The sequence below is a fragment of the Camponotus floridanus genome, unplaced genomic scaffold, assembly GCF_003227725.1.
Source record: "Camponotus floridanus strain SB8 unplaced genomic scaffold, Cflo_v7.5 scaffold58, whole genome shotgun sequence".
In the NCBI taxonomy this organism is placed as follows: Eukaryota; Metazoa; Arthropoda; class Insecta; order Hymenoptera; family Formicidae; genus Camponotus; species Camponotus floridanus.
Window position 1 is genome coordinate 57,395 of NW_020229747.1, and position 15,390 is coordinate 72,784.

Here is a 15,390-nt window from a genome sequence, read left to right on the forward strand (position 1 = left end):
TTGCACTAGTGCAGCAGTACAGCTGAAAAGAACAGACCCATGGGCACGCTTTTCTATTTACATTATGGTTAGAATAAATCGCTATAAACTGTAAACATGAAAGTATTGGAACTCTATAGCGGTATCGGAGGAATGCATTATGCGCTCCGTGGTATGTATAAATATTACAAATATATATTGCGATTTCAGAAATTTAACAATTGGCGCAAAGTTACATTATAATATTGACTCGTCTTTACTACTACATGTACGTACATGTTATTACAGAAAGTGAAATTACGGCAAAGGTTGTCGCAGCAATTGATATAAATCCTGTCGCAAACGCAGTATACCGTGAGAACTTTCCAGAAACTATTCTTATGAATAGAAATATCGAGTCTCTTAATGCACAGGAATTGAACAAATTGGGTTTAGATGCTATACTTATGAGTCCTCCGTGTCAACCTTTTACTAGATTAGGATTAAAAAAGGATGCTCTTGATAACAGAGCTTGTTCTTTGTTACACATTTTAAACTTGATACCAGAATTAAAAAGTTTAAGATATATTTTGCTTGAGAATGTTAAAGGATTCGAAGTGTCCGAAATGAGAGACAAATTTCTAAATTGTATAGAAAGTTGTGGATATGTTTACAGAGAATTAATATTAAGCCCGTGTCAGTTTGGTATACCAAATAGTAGAAATAGATATTATTTATTGGCAAAGAGAAAGAATTTGAAATTTTGTTTCAAGCAACCCTTGCTAAAAAATAGTTTACCATCTGCATTATTAAAGTTACCGCCAAAAAGTATGCATGCTATATTAGCTGAGAAAAATGGTAAAATTAATACCAAATCTGGCGGAATGTGCTATACGTTGGATAATATTTTGGAAAATGTTGAAGAATCCAAATATTTATTGCCCTCAAAATTATTACAAAAGAGAGCACAGGTATTGGATATACGAACATCCAAAAGCAATGGCTCTTGCTGCTTTACCAAAGGATACGGTCATTATGTAGAAGGTACAGGATCTGTATATTGTCCGTTTGCAGACGAAACAATTAAATTAAAGTATAGTAAAGCTGCTAATGAAGAGAATAATTTAGACCAACAAATACAGCTCTTATCTGATTTGAAACTTAGGTTTTTCTCGCCTAAAGAAGTATGCAGATTAATGTGTTTTCCAGAAGATTTTAATTTCCCAAAACATATTACAGATAAACAAAAGTATAGATTGCTAGGAAATTCAATCAACGTTCATGTAGTTAGCAGATTAATATTTTTATTATATACTGAAAATGAAAATGTACACGACAATTAATTAAATTACAAGTCTTTCACCTTTTATCCCAACTTGATAAACTTTTATAATAGTATATTTATAATAATGGGATATATATATATATATATATATATATATATATATATAAAAACACACACATCTTCATATTCCTTTACCCATGTATATGCGTATAAAGAAACATTCTCTTGTATTTATACAAAGAAAAATATGCATGTCTCGTTATTTCTATGAATGAATGAACGAATGAATAAGTAAATTGAAAATTACATGTGCTAAAGCCTCCTTTTTCATAAATAAAAGTTTTTAAAATTAATAGAAATTAACATACATGTATACAACAACGTCCATTATCGAGTCTAATTTTAATAATAAAGTTAACCGATAACATTTAAGTTTTACATGGTTTCCAAGTCTGGTGGAATAATAATTTTCTTATCTTGAGCAAATTTCTTGAGCGCTTGATATTTTGAATGCCAAGACTCTATCTCCTCTCTCATACGATTATTATCCTCTTGCATAGCTTCCATATCTCGATATTCTTGAGTTTTTTCAGATTCTAATTCATCTTTCTGTTCGATACGTTTTATACGACAGCTTGCTGCATATCCTCTATTCTTTAGTGTACGCCTTCGCTGTTTCATACGCACAATTTCCTCTCTAGATAGTCCGCGTAATTTTAATTGCCTGTTTAAATCTCGTACCGATATCGTAACAAGTTCATCGTCGCTAATATCCAAACATGGCCCAGGCGACAATGGATCCTAGGTGGATCAATAAGGAATATAAAGTACTATTACTTGATAGAAGATCTTTCAATAGTCATACATTTTCACACAAACGGTTACAGTGACATTATTTGTACATTAGATAAAAAGTGCTAATAAACGTGTGCAAATCAATGTACTGGATGCTACGATAAACTTATTAGCTTTTTGCCAACGTTGAGAAATATTATTTGTGAAATATTATTTTATTCCGAAATTGAAATTTACGTGATTCGTTTAATACGTGACTGATATATTTGAAACTGTTTCTTCTTCATATAAAAGTATGCGTTCAAAAATTAACGTCCAAGTAAGACGTGTCTTTATCTATACGATGCGCTGCACGACATACCATTTTTATCGATCGTTTTCCATCCATGGTAATTTCCGATTCGGTAGTTTTTCACGTTCGGAAATAAAATAATCTCGAAAACGAAATTCTCTCGTCTTTTGCGCTTTCCCAAGAAATATGCTTAGTCATTCTCGTAGACCTCTGAAACATATTCGCCGTTCTCGTTGACAACGCCATTCTGAAAACATCAATCCCAATGATTTTATCTCATTTGTATACATATTGCCAAGTATAGTCTATATTTTATTTAACACTTCATTCTAAGAAATTAGGCCGTATCTCTTTACACGCATGCATCAAGATATCTTTAATTCGTAAACATACAAGGAATAATCGGATGTTTGGTGGGCGTCAGGCGTCCATGATCGCATTCGGCAGTCGGGAAGACGCTTTGGATGCTTCGAAGCGTTTGATTGACCAATCAGGATAAAAGGAGTAGAGATTTGTTTAATCCGATTGGTTAATCAAACGCTTCGAAGCATCCAGAGCGTAGCCTCAACCGCTGAGTAGCGATCAAACATGATTGGTTTCTATTTTCAGATCCGGCCAATCAGCGTTGAATTACATTGGGAAATGTAGTAATGTTGCATCCGCTATCGAGTCCGCTGAATGCGGTATCGGCCAATGATTGCGGTGCATCTAGTATATCTGGTATATCTAGTGACTTTATCCCTCGCTTGTAGGCGCTACTGAGCGGTAACACTTCCTAATGGGGTTTTCGAGTGGTCGGGTATGTATGGCTACATTCTTCCGAAGACGGACTACGATTGGTCGATGACGGCGGAGCGATTAAACTCGATCGCTTGAAACGAAACGCAGCACTGGGAGTTTTCAATACTGCCAACTTTATCTTTTTTCCCAACACCAACCAAACATATTTTCGAACGCACTAGAAAACCGTAAATGAATATTGCCTCGTCGTGATTAGCGCTTCTCTTCAATCTTCGCGATACATGCCGCGGCCGTGTCCTTGGCGCTTTCGCCATTTTTAAAAGGAGCGATCCCGACGATCAGCCGTTGCAGCTCGCAGTTTGCAGCTTGCGGCCCGTTTGTCCGTGGTTGTCCGTCGCTGTTGTCGTACGCCATTGATGGCGATTGTGAATGTTGCAATTGCAACGGTGGTGGGACCGATGGTAGGAGGGTGATAAAGTGCGCGCGTAAGGTAAGATAAGGCGAAGGCAAAGGCGAAGGCAAAGGCAAAGGCGAAGGCGAAGGCGAAGGCGAAGGCGAAGGCAAAGGCGAAGGCGAAAGCAAAGGCAAAGGCAAAGGCAAAGGCAAAGGCGAAGGCGAAGGCGAACACGAAGGAGTGCATAGTGCTCGCGACATTGGGTTCATTCGTCGTGATTTCAGCTTCTCGTTCGGTGCAGACTCGACGAAAAAGTCGGCGCCGCGAGATCCTGGTTTGGCTCATGGGCGTGTTTTTCCTCGTCGTCGACTCGTAAAGGAGACCTGTAGAAATTTCGTGTGGTACGCGCGATATTTATGATGTAAACAGTAGAAGACAGACAGAGAAGAATCTCTCGCGCGATCGAGCGTGATAAGGCGATAAATCGTCGTTGAGGGTTCGGAATCCTCCTCGAGAGGCGAGAGCGAGTTACCTTGACGAGTATCGTTACGCATTCTCGTCTCGTCTCGTCTCGTCCAGTCCAACAATCGAAAATAGAAACAAACATGTCGAGCGTGCCGCAAATGTCTAGCGGACTCAGCAAGCTGAAGAAGAAACATTTCCGAGTGAAACACCAAAAGGTTAAGCTGTTTCGCGCAAACGAGCCGCTCCTCAGCGTGTTTATGTGGGGTGTTAATCATACGGTAAGTGCGCGATTGGTTGGGTTTTGACTCGCGCGCGTCCAACAATTTACGCGGATGACAGCGATATACACGACACACGTAACGCATACACACGACGTGCGTACCTGTCACGCGTCAACGTTGCGTTGTGTCATTTTTCTATTTCTATTCTATCACTATTGCATTTATATTATTTATTTATCGCATCAGCGCGTCATTGCATCATTGCAATCGCCAATTGAATTGTCGAGTGACAAACGGGCGAAATAAATTACCGCGTCCTACGCGATAATTCTTCAAGCTAGATAATTATGTCTAGCTTTTTTTCCATTTGTCTTTTTTATCTAGTTTATGATTTTATCGTGTATGTATGCGTCACGTGTATGCGTAGATATTTGGCGAGATGTTATTTATTTTAAACTTAGTTTAATTTGTATTTTTCCCTATTCGTCCCTTTATCCAACGATAAATTATTTTATTTCATCGAATCGAATTCATTATTCATGCTTATAATCTCTTGAAAGGGAGTTAAATCTATGTTTATATGTTGCTGCATTGCAGATAAACGAACTTAGTCACGTTAACATTCCAGTAATGCTCTTGCCAGATGATTTTAGAGCTTACAGCAAGTTGAAAGTGGATAATCATCTTTTCAACAAGTAAGTTTTTTGCCTTTTTCTATATTATCGTACGATTGTACGTAATATCTCGAACCAATTTATCTCCTTGTGCATATTTTGAATAAATTCGGTACGCTAATTGACACGGCGTGACTGCGCGTGCGCGCGCGCGCGCATTTTATTTTCAAAAATATAATTGTCTATATATATATATCGAGACAATCTCGGGAATATATTTAGGCAATCTTCTTTTTTCACACGTATACATACACACGCGTGTGTGGCTTAATACCAAGTCAACAAGTTGGCAACTTGCTCTTAATTTTAGAATTGTCTGTATGCGCTAAAGAATGAAAATGTAATATAAAATGCAGCATAAGAAAATATTTATATATTTATTGAAAAATATTTACATATTTATGTGCAAATTACCTTTTTGCAGAGAAAACATGCCCTCCCACTTCAAAATAAAAGAATACTGTCCATTAGTCTTTAGAAATTTGCGAGAGAGATTTGGAATAGACGACTTAGATTACAAGGAATCAATGACAAGGTAATATCATTGTATGAGTTATCTTCTCCGATGTTTCGTACGTAGCGCAAATACAACATGTAGCAAAACGCGTCTTGTCGCGCAACGCGCTTTTCAAAGTTGGGACGAATTTTCTTTCGTTCGCGATTGCTCGATCATGTTCGTTATAAATGGAGATAGAGACGAGGGATCATTGGCTCAGTAATGTAATAATTTTAATGTATTAGATGTCGGGCGTTTAATCCTTCGCGAGCAAAGCAGCATTCGGATTTGGTTGAAGGAATAGGCAGAAGGATTCGTCAATTGGTTCAACGCTCCGCCACCACTCCAACGATTACCCTTTACCCTCCTTCTGCCTCCTCGCACAATACAATTTTAAATAAACCACTGCGTACCTGCAGTTTTAAACCAAAACGTCTGAGGTTAGCGAAACGTGATTTTGCCACACTGTGCGTTTCCGTCATTTCATATAACATGGAATTAAAGATCTTTTTTTATTTTCCAAAAATCAGCACAACTAGCATAAACGTAACAATTTCATTGATATTTTAATGATTGCTTAATTTCCACATTCGATGAAAATACTTTACATAAATGAAAATCTATCTAACGCTGAAAGTTTTTTCGATTCAAAGCATGGTGAGAAAGAGTGTCCGTTGCATTATTGTCGCTATTTAAATATTGTTTAATAAGATAACAAAAATAATTAATAATTAAATAAAACGCCTTATGTCAATAGCGATGACAATGAATACTGATAATGGTGATCTATATTATAGTAATACTATTGATTATAATAATAGTATAATAAAATACAAAAGTATAGTAAAAATACTTTTAATGATTTGTCATTATTAATTATTATATTTATTCTCGCGTTTTAGCGAAATATTTAATTAATCATAGTAACTGAACTGAAATTTGCTTCACGCGATAAATATTTATATATTCATCAGCTACTAAAAAATACTTCCAATTATCTCTTTTGACGATGATTAATTTTTTATATTGTCCCTATACAGCTCCCTATGCACCTAATTCAAATTGAACCATTGTTTGATTTTTCCATACATGTTCAAGCTTCTTTTATCCTTTTTTTTTTATCCTTTTTCTTATTTTTTATTTTATCTTTTTCTTTTTTCTAGATCACAGCCAGTACTTGATGATTCATCGGGAAAAAGTGGTGCAAAGTTTTATCAATCTTACGACAAACTGTTTATAATTAAAACGTTGACGAGCGAGGAAGTGGAGAGGATGCACTCGTTCTTGAAGCATTATCATCCTGTAAGTATGATAATTAAAAAGATATATTAGAAATTTTTAAATTTACCATTGGAAATATTGCGTCGTAGTATATTGTCGAGCGACATGGAAAGACATTATTGCCGCAATATCTGGGAATGTACCGATTGACCGTTGATGGCGTCGAGCATTATGTGGTCGCAATAAGAAATGTATTTTCGAATCATTTGACAACGCACAAGAAGTTTGATCTAAAAGGGTCGACAGTGGATCGAGAAGCGTCTGATAAGGAAAAGGAAAAGGATCTTCCTACTTATAAGGATAATGATTTCGTGAAGGAGGGAATGAAGATTTATATTGGGGAAGAGGCCAAAGCTAAGCTAATAGAAACGTTAACCGCTGATGTAGACGTAAGTGTGTGTGTGTGTGTGTGTGTGTGGAGCGCGCGCGCGCGTGTGTGTGTACACAGGCTGTTTCAGACTTAACGAATCAATCGTTAATAGCAGATTCCTGAGATCATTTGGAGACGAAAATTCTAACAAAATGTTGAGCAAGACTTCATAAAAATGCTCAAACTACTGATTACTGTCGCATGGAAGACACAATCATGCTCACTGCAAAATCCTATTTTTTTATTGATTTCTCTATCGATATCGATATTATCGCGCTGTACGCACGGGCCCCTTGATTCGCTATGTTTCTGAACACAGGAGAACGTAATGCGCCGATTGGTAATTTTTAATCTTTTGTACTCCTTAGCACCAAAACTATATCTCCTTCAACATTTTGGTATTAAGATTTTCGTTTCCAAATGATCTCAGGGATTTACCATTGATTCGTCAAGTCTGAGACCACCCTGTATATACGCAACATTTATGTAAATTTCATCTTTGACAAAGTTATGTTAAAAGTTACTTTTTTTAAGAGCTATCTTAACACAGAGCTCTACTGTAAATTTGTGAAGAAATTTGCCATCAAAGAATATTCGAGATAATCTGTCTATAGTTCTTGACGAGATTACACTTGATGGATTACTCTCTACTACTGGGTTTGCACGATTGCGCGCGCGCTGAACAAGAATCGAAAGAACGCGCGGAAAGAGAGGATGATGAAGATAATCATGAAGAGGAAGATGATAGCGAGTCCGGTAGTGGGTTAGAATCTCGAGGCCCAATGGGAGAGTAAGATGAGATATTTCTTTTATATATCTTTTTTGTATGTGTGTTTTTTTCATTCGTCTCTTTTCTTATCGACGATTCATTTGCAGCCGTTTGTGGAGTTGGAGCGGCGTGGGCCATGCAATTACTAGCATGGCAACGCCTCCCGAGTCACCACATGCCGCATTAATGCGCGACACTAGTTTACAATACGAAGATGCGATAATACCTGAATTAGATATTTATGCCATTCCTAGCAAAGAAGGTACTGCTTTCAAATATAACTAACTAGTTAAATATTTCAGTCAGATGCAAATGTGAAAGCGTGCAAAAGTTATGCTTTTTGTTTGTTTTCCTAGGTGCTCCCGCAAAAGAGATCTATTTCTTGGCCATAATAGACGTGCTTACGCATTACGGCGTACGTAAACAAGCGGCAAAAGCGGCTAAAACCGTCAAATATGGTGCTAATGTCGACGGTATATCCACCTGTGATCCAGAACAATATGGCAAACGATTCATAGAGTTCATGAGTAAAGCCATAGAGTAAAAGGTATTATACTCATTTTAAGAAATGATGAAATTACAATGATATTATGATGTGTACTATGTCGGAGTGAAGTCGCGTTTATTATAACGAAAGAGAGAGTCATAGGGATTGATTATTTCTGCAGTCTCCGTTCATTTTACTTGTTGGCACCGATTATTATCTCAAATAGTGCTTTCACTCACAATTCATGCACGATCAAACACAGAAACGCATCGTTTATTTTGCGAGCGTGTTTAAGTAAGCGTATGTTTCGCAGATATACTATACTTTTGTCAGACTCGTTTATTGTTATTCTACAAACAGCGAGTCTCGATTATCTCGATCGATTATTATTTACTGTATCTTTACTCGATATTTGTCCACCAATCATCGTTTTGATCGAAATTTTCTCAAATTATACGCTTGAAATTTTTCTACATCATTTCCAAAAGATAAAATGTTTGATCGTACAAAGGATTATTATACGTACACGTATTTGCAATCTCGTGCAAAGAATTTACATCACTAAACGAATAATACCTCCTCTTTTCTCTACCTCCTGTTCTTTTCGCGCACGTGATTCAAAGAATAAAAGATGTATTATTCAACGATTTTAAATCGTTTAGTAAATCGCATTAGAAATGGAAAATTAATTATTCATTAAAGTATATAAAAATTGGAACAAACACACAATGTTATTTACAGATTGAGAAGTTATTAAAAAATTTCAAGTTGCGTCAATGTTTGTTAATAGCCATATTTCGTGCAAATATATCAACAACAATTCATTTTTCGGCCAATTAATTAACGATTTATAACAAAATAGCTAGCTTGATGTTAATATTGCGATAAATCTTGATGCAGCACTAATGGCGTTTATAAATTATAGAACTGCCCGAGTTTGCCTAATAGTTTCATTTAATAAAATATAATTTTAATAGCTATCAATATTTGCTGTTTTGCTAAAGTAATCAATAGAGATATACATATATACTTGGTGTAATGCCGATGGCAATGTATTATATATGCGGATACACACCACACTCACGCACGCACGCGTCGTGTATGTATATACGCATGCATCATCTACAATCATCACGACTAACATTATTTCGGACTAAAGTGAGACCTAAATGTGTGTCTATTGTTCCTTTTAAATAAATACAGATAGAGACGTACTTAAACCTCGCTTAAAGGCAAAATAACGATGCAATCGGGTTTGAAAGAATTGGAAAAAAATTATTGAGCAATTAATTTATATGTATTAAAAAAATGATGAAAGAAATAATGCATATTGTTGAATATAAGACAATACTTTTAAATAATCTATTTTATACATGTGTGTATGCGTGCGTGTGTGTTGTATGTATGTAAGTAAATATAGTTTGTTAGAATCGACTATGTAATGCGCACGCACGATTAATTTTCCAGTAATCAATATATTTCTCTAGTCTTGATATAACTTTATATATTTTAACACGTTTTTTATTATATGTCGGGACTATTATGCAGGTACGATAGATGAAAGGAGGAGGAGGAGGAGGTATACATTTATATTTGGAAAATAGGCTTTTATATGATTGTCAATTATATTATCAAGGTAATGTAATTAAAACTTGTCTCAACAATTAAAGTTTTTTAGATGCAATAGCATTCTAGCGAATGAAAAATTACATTCATCTATTAGCATGTTTCTTGGGATACAACGATAAATTTTTATTCATATTCAAATAAATTAATTTTATCGGTGCGCAAAATATTTGTGCAGCTTTGTTACATGTGTAAGATAATATTGCAGTCTTTTTTATTTTTTTGTTTTCTTTAGCTTATCATTTCGACGTGTATAATGTTCATCTTCCACCCTGTATGTATTAGTATTATAATATAATATAATATAATATAAGAGTAATTTGGAACAAAAGCGTCAAATGTTATTCTATAGCTTGAAAGTAAAACAAAATAAATCGTTATTTATAATATGTAAAATATTTAGCCTTTTACCTCCGAGATAATATCAGTTACACGTCAATTCCAAAGTATCGATCAATGTTAAAGAAACTAAAAAGAAAACTCAAGTATATCTGTTAAATAAATTATGAGAAACGTATACATATAGTAAACAAAACAATGTCAATTTTTCGGTTATTTAACAAATTAATAAACTTTATAGTACATAGGGAAACATTTAGCAATGTGCAAAGGACTTATGTAGATGCTAAACTATTTTCCAGGTTTGTCTGTCCATTACATCGTTTTGCTGCAATTGGAGATATCTGCTTTAGACATTCTATATCGTTAAATACAATCTGTGCTCCTCCTCCACACGTTGGCAATATATCAGCCTAAAATATACAAGGATACAATGTATACTGTATCTCTAAGAAAATAACGTAGCAGAGTTTATACCTTATATAATTTGGTTTCGAGTTCACCGTCCGTGTCTTGTTCTTGCGCATAGAGACAGTATTTGGCAGATTTGGTCGCAAAGTTGTTTGGATTTGTCAATTTCCGGATGATTCGTTTATGAAACTGCATTTGTGGCTGAAAGATTGTACCAGTTGGAACCATTCCAACGGGACGATGATTTATCCATCTATCTACATTTTGCGATCGCCCGTATCTCGGATTCACTACTGGAATCTTATCAATGATGAAATACATTATTCACACATATCGAGGTCAGTTCAATTTATTATTTGACTCAGTGATTAAAATACAAAGACAATGTAACATTATTGAGGAATATAAATTATAATCTTTTGCTCGATCTCTTTAGTTGGATTCTGCTTAAATATATTACCTTTGATTTTGTATCTGATTTGAATTTATTAATAGTTGCAATTTCAGCCAGCGCACTTTTGACGGAATGTGATGGAGAAACAGTGCGCGTAGTTCGAATTAATTCTTCCGGGATGTCAGTTTGCGAACTCGAAAGTTCTTTCTTGGATGTCATCGGGATTGATTCTTTTGCGATTTTTCCCTGAATATCATTGAGATTGATTCCTGTATGGAAAGCAATATCCCCTGGCTGAGATGACCTTTGGGAATTTGAGAGAATCAATGGACCGTGGACCACGGCAGGTTCTTCTTTGGACATTATCGGTATCGATTCCCCTGCATTCTCCGTTTTTACATTCGAAGCCACTGTCGGTGCCACTAGTACAGCATCAGACATACTTTCATCAGTGGACATCAATATTTGTTTCATCAATTTTAACTTGTCATCTTTTTTTTTTATGTAGCTCTAAAAATATTTCAATGCTCCAAAATTGAAAGAAATAACTGCGGATTATCTTGAAGAAATAATAAACACACATTGTAAATGTATGTTTGTAAATTAAAGTATACCGTTAATCGTTTATGCTGTTCACGCAATTTTATATCCATTTCATTGATCATTCTGTCAGCTTCTCTCCGCATCTTTGAGTCGCATCTCTGTAGTGTTCTTTGCTTGTCTATCGCGTATCGTTTGAGTTGTCTGTCTCTATCTTTCAACTGTACAGAAATTGTATTAATGCGCAAAAATAACAGAGCGTAAAATTGCATTGCAAAAACATGTTTACTTTTTGCTGCATACTCCTTACAATGTCGCAAGCGCTATTCAACTTATACAACAAACTATCAATTTGGTTTTGTAATTTATAAACACGACCTTCTAACGTAGAAATCTGAAATATTTGCGACAACGTACATACACACACATGCATACGCAATATTAGCATATATTAAAAAGATGCGTATTGTTGTAACAAGTAAATCGGTAGCATAATGCATTATTATTTTTCCATATTATATTATCAATATACTTGTGTACCATCTTTTTCTGTTCGCTATTACAATATCTCAAGGATGCATTTTCATGTTCCAGTTCCACTAATATGCTTCTAAAATTGTTCTCTGAAAAGATAATTTTGTTGTATAATTTCAAAATATATATTAGCAAACATTGTATACGATATCGCTTTGAAAGTAATATATGAATTAAATTATTTATACGTTTTTTATGCACATCCTTTTGTAATAGATCTCTTCTTTGAATATACGTTTCCAAAAATCGCATTAATTTTGTAATTATTTGTTCGTCTTTAGGATCAATCGGTTTGGTGTTTGGAGAAGAATCATCCATTTTGTCTGTAAATAGGAAAATTATGACAGATAAAAAATATAAATATCTAATTTGTGTACGTACATACGCAATTAGATGAAGGCTATATAGAAATATATCTCCTATAGGATATTCGTCAATTAATAAGTAATGATTAAAAGTTGTAATTTGCATCGCACCAGAATTACAGAGCATAGTAGAAATGTATGTATATGTATGCGTACATACATTATCCATATGTATATACGCACATACTGGCACGTATGTACTGTATTCTATATCACGTATGTACTGTACATACTATCTATGTAGAAACATTTGAAATTAGTACATGCATAATCTTGAAATCTATGGCTATTAAACGGCAGGATACTAAAAACCAATAATTTTTTACGGGATTCAGCGTGATCGGGAAAAAAGTCAATACGTTAATCTAAAAATCGTAAAAAATTATCAAGTTTTAGATATTATCGCATTCTTTGTTACCTACAGTACCTACAATAGGTACCATGCGTTGCTGATATCTACTGTAGGTAGGTACTGTAAGTACTGTAGATATTGTAGGTAACAACAATTTTGCAAGTTTGCAAATCACTATAATGAATTATAATTAAGTATAATATTTTTGTGTTAATGCGAAGAATTATCTGAGACGGCATGAAATCGTTTAAAAAGGTAATTAAAAGATAACATATAAAGAGAATGTATTGTCGACGAAAAGGTAACTGATACATGTATGTATATGCGTAGATGACTGACATATATTCCACTGAAAGTCATTTTACAACCTGATGACTAAAACATAATAACTAATTATAAATATCCTTTAGTCATCTTTAAGTTTAGTTTTAGTCTTCTTTTAGATATCTTTTAATTGTTCTATTAATTATGCAACTGCACTGTGTGGTCTAATAAACACTGTTATATGAATATTACATCAGCAAAGAATGTTGCAAGTATATTATTACAAATAAATAGTATCGGTAAGCTATAATTTTCTATTGATAAATATATGTATATATCGTATACATATGTATATTGCAATTATATATTCTATGTGTGGATATACAAATGTGTAATTGATTTAAAATGTTTGGTTTGAAATAATTAAATTTAAATAACTAAATCTATAAAATTAAAAATTTTTTATTTTATTTAGAAATTAACTTTTATATTTTATATTTTAAATTAATTATATTTTATATTTTATATTTTAAATTAATTATATTTTAAACTTTTATATTTTATATTTTAAAGACAATGTGTAACGAACGATTTTCATTTATTCAAATAAAGATTGTCTGAACAATTTCTATCCGAATAAATGAAGATTGGACATTTATTTGTCCGATTTTTCAAAAATCAGAGTTCAATATCTGAGCCTTTGCCACGCGCTTACACACTCATCGCTCCTTCCCTCCCCAATCACCATTTCGCCGCGCGCCGCCATTATGTCACAGTCAGACCGCCTTCGCCGTCGTGTGCTTCTAGCCACGCGCATTGGCCGATCTTCTTTATCTAATTTTTCGTTAATTATTGCGACAATCACAAAACAATAGAGGTCCTTCCTTTTTAATTTTAGTCAATCTACCTCCTTACTTCGTAAAGGTCAAAAATTCCCTGACACCCTGTATACTCAATATAAAATTTATATCGGTATTTCAATACAATTAAAAGATTTTAATTAAATTGTACCACACAATCACTAAAAATAAAAATAACGTTCAACAATTTTTCATGATCGCTCTTAAACAGATTCTGCATCCATCAGAGGTGATCGTGTCGAGTCTGGATATTCACGCTTTCATCAATCTACTAGTCGGTTGTTATTATGATTTTTGTTATTGTAGACAATCTCAGATGTAAATTGGGAATCGATAATGTTGTTAATTATGTTAATTATTCATTGATATCAGATTCTCCGCGATGCTGTTATGTATTCTCAGAATTGGTAGAGAAATTGATAAAATGTATGAAATAATTATATATGATATAATTGTGAATGAAAAACCAAGATTAATCTCGATATTGTCTTGCCTTACATCATATTTTGTTTACAAATTATTTTTACAATTAATCCAATTGTATAAATTTATGCTGTTTGTTATCTAAAAAAGATTTGAGACAAGATTAAGACAAGATTTTTAATTAATTATTAAGACAATACCAAGTCTAAGATTTTCAATTATTAATATATATTAATCATTAGTGATTTAAAAAAAAATTAGAAGATATATATATATATATATATATATATATGTAAATTAGATGAGAAACATCATTATATTATATACGAACTTAAAAAAGTTTATTTAATAAATTATAAAACACATTTATATTTACAAATTTAGAAACAATTAATATAGACAAAATAGATAATATAAAATTTTATACAATTATTTAGCAATACAAAACTTTACGTATAGCAAAATGTACAAAATATACAATAATGTTCAAGATTCTCTGATATACGTATGAATCGCATCTGTATTCTGATATCATTGACAACTATGATATTTTTTCGCGCGTAGATATATTATGTTTTGTGTGGGAAATAGATGTACATGTGAAACATAATTAATAATAATTATCTTAAATTATATTACAAAAATTATGTTGGATATATTACTTTAAACAGTTGTTTAGATAAAAATTGCTAATAAAATCGCGGCAAGACGAGGGATTTTTGCTACAAATATTCATTCAAAACAAGATTTTTCTTTCCGAAAATTTTCAATATTAAAACAATATTTTTATAAATATTGTCTTGAATCTTATGCAATCCTAGAAATCAGTCTTGTTTCCGTCACAGTCATGATCGTTCTTAATCAATTCCTAAATGTTATTCTCATATAGTGATATGATTCCTGTTTCTGTAAGTCCTGTTCCTGTTTTTAATCGGATTCATCGCTCCAGTACGTTAATTAAACGCAATTAATGATTTATTTTGAGAATTAATCTTATAATCTTATACATGTGTGTGTTCACCTTAAATTATCTAATAACACAGCAAGTTATTTT

At 33.5% G+C, this 15,390-nt stretch overlaps 4 protein-coding genes across 10 annotated transcripts; 2 read left to right on the top strand and 2 right to left on the bottom strand.

Annotated features, from left to right (window-relative positions):
* Window positions 1–18: 18 nt before the first annotated feature.
* Window positions 19–1,369, top strand: LOC105256853 (tRNA (cytosine(38)-C(5))-methyltransferase). Its single transcript, XM_011267088.3, has 2 exons — window positions 19–151; window positions 268–1,369. The coding sequence occupies exons 1-2, from the start codon at window positions 97–99 to the stop codon at window positions 1,299–1,301; spliced, it is 1,089 nt and encodes a 362-aa protein (XP_011265390.1). The 5' UTR covers window positions 19–96; the 3' UTR covers window positions 1,302–1,369.
* An 81-nt stretch (window positions 1,370–1,450) lies between these two features.
* On the bottom strand, window positions 1,451–2,810 carry LOC105256854 (transcription factor MafG). The gene is made up of 3 exons (XM_011267089.3): window positions 2,724–2,810; window positions 2,400–2,577; window positions 1,451–2,044 (listed from the first exon to the last, which is right to left on the bottom strand). Exons 2-3 carry the CDS (start codon window positions 2,424–2,426, stop codon window positions 1,679–1,681), a joined length of 393 nt encoding a protein of 130 aa, XP_011265391.1. The 5' UTR covers window positions 2,427–2,577; window positions 2,724–2,810; the 3' UTR covers window positions 1,451–1,678.
* Window positions 2,811–3,365: 555 nt separating this feature from the next.
* On the top strand, window positions 3,366–11,623 carry LOC105256857 (phosphatidylinositol 5-phosphate 4-kinase type-2 alpha). 3 transcript variants are annotated; one of them, XM_011267095.2, is made up of 11 exons: window positions 3,366–4,208; window positions 4,749–4,846; window positions 5,250–5,360; window positions 5,567–5,761; window positions 6,485–6,623; window positions 6,692–6,991; window positions 7,587–7,762; window positions 7,849–8,003; window positions 8,098–8,288; window positions 10,496–10,942; window positions 11,112–11,623. In XM_011267095.2, exons 1-9 carry the CDS (start codon window positions 4,071–4,073, stop codon window positions 8,283–8,285), a joined length of 1,500 nt encoding a protein of 499 aa, XP_011265397.1. In that variant the 5' UTR covers window positions 3,366–4,070; the 3' UTR covers window positions 8,286–8,288; window positions 10,496–10,942; window positions 11,112–11,623. The 3 variants fall into 3 exon arrangements, with proteins under 3 accessions (XP_011265397.1, XP_011265396.1, XP_011265399.1); XM_011267094.2 differs by having other exon boundaries at window positions 8,098–10,942; XM_011267097.3 differs by lacking the exon at window positions 5,567–5,761 and having other exon boundaries at window positions 3,370–4,208; window positions 8,098–10,942.
* Window positions 9,629–13,270, bottom strand: LOC105256855 (kinesin-like protein KIF23). Of its 5 annotated transcripts, none has more exons than XM_025412839.1 (7): window positions 12,701–13,270; window positions 12,261–12,395; window positions 12,079–12,161; window positions 11,613–11,759; window positions 11,065–11,508; window positions 10,671–10,904; window positions 9,629–10,606 (listed from the first exon to the last, which is right to left on the bottom strand). In XM_025412839.1, exons 2-7 carry the CDS (start codon window positions 12,388–12,390, stop codon window positions 10,469–10,471), a joined length of 1,176 nt encoding a protein of 391 aa, XP_025268624.1. In that variant the 5' UTR covers window positions 12,391–12,395; window positions 12,701–13,270; the 3' UTR covers window positions 9,629–10,468. The 5 variants fall into 5 exon arrangements, with proteins under 5 accessions (XP_025268624.1, XP_025268623.1, XP_025268622.1 ...); XM_025412838.1 differs by having other exon boundaries at window positions 12,598–13,270; XM_025412837.1 differs by having other exon boundaries at window positions 12,458–13,270.
* Between the last annotated feature and the right edge of the window lie 2,120 nt (window positions 13,271–15,390).

Excerpts from the sequence above, each read along its gene's own strand:
- LOC105256853 (XM_011267088.3), top strand. The coding sequence starts at position 97 with ATGAAAGTATTGGAACTCTATAGCGGTATCGGAGGAATGCATTATGCG. Across the intron at positions 152-267 it reads AATGCATTATGCGCTCCGTG|AAAGTGAAATTACGGCAAAG; the intron begins GTATGTATAAAT and ends ATGTTATTACAG.
- LOC105256854 (XM_011267089.3), bottom strand. The coding sequence starts at position 2,426 with ATGGATGGAAAACGATCGATAAAAATG. Across the intron at positions 2,045-2,399 it reads GAAAACGATCGATAAAAATG|GATCCATTGTCGCCTGGGCC; the intron begins GTATGTCGTGCA and ends TGATCCACCTAG.
- LOC105256857 (XM_011267094.2), top strand. The coding sequence starts at position 4,071 with ATGTCGAGCGTGCCGCAAATGTCTAGCGGACTCAGCAAGCTGAAGAAG. Across the intron at positions 4,847-5,249 it reads GATAATCATCTTTTCAACAA|AGAAAACATGCCCTCCCACT; the intron begins GTAAGTTTTTTG and ends ACCTTTTTGCAG. Across the intron at positions 8,004-8,097 it reads TGCCATTCCTAGCAAAGAAG|GTGCTCCCGCAAAAGAGATC; the intron begins GTACTGCTTTCA and ends TTGTTTTCCTAG.
- LOC105256855 (XM_025412835.1), bottom strand. Across the intron at positions 11,509-11,612 it reads AACAGCATAAACGATTAACG|AGCTACATAAAAAAAAAAGA; the intron begins GTATACTTTAAT and ends AAATATTTTTAG. Across the intron at positions 10,905-11,064 it reads AATCAGATACAAAATCAAAG|ATTCCAGTAGTGAATCCGAG; the intron begins GTAATATATTTA and ends ATCATTGATAAG.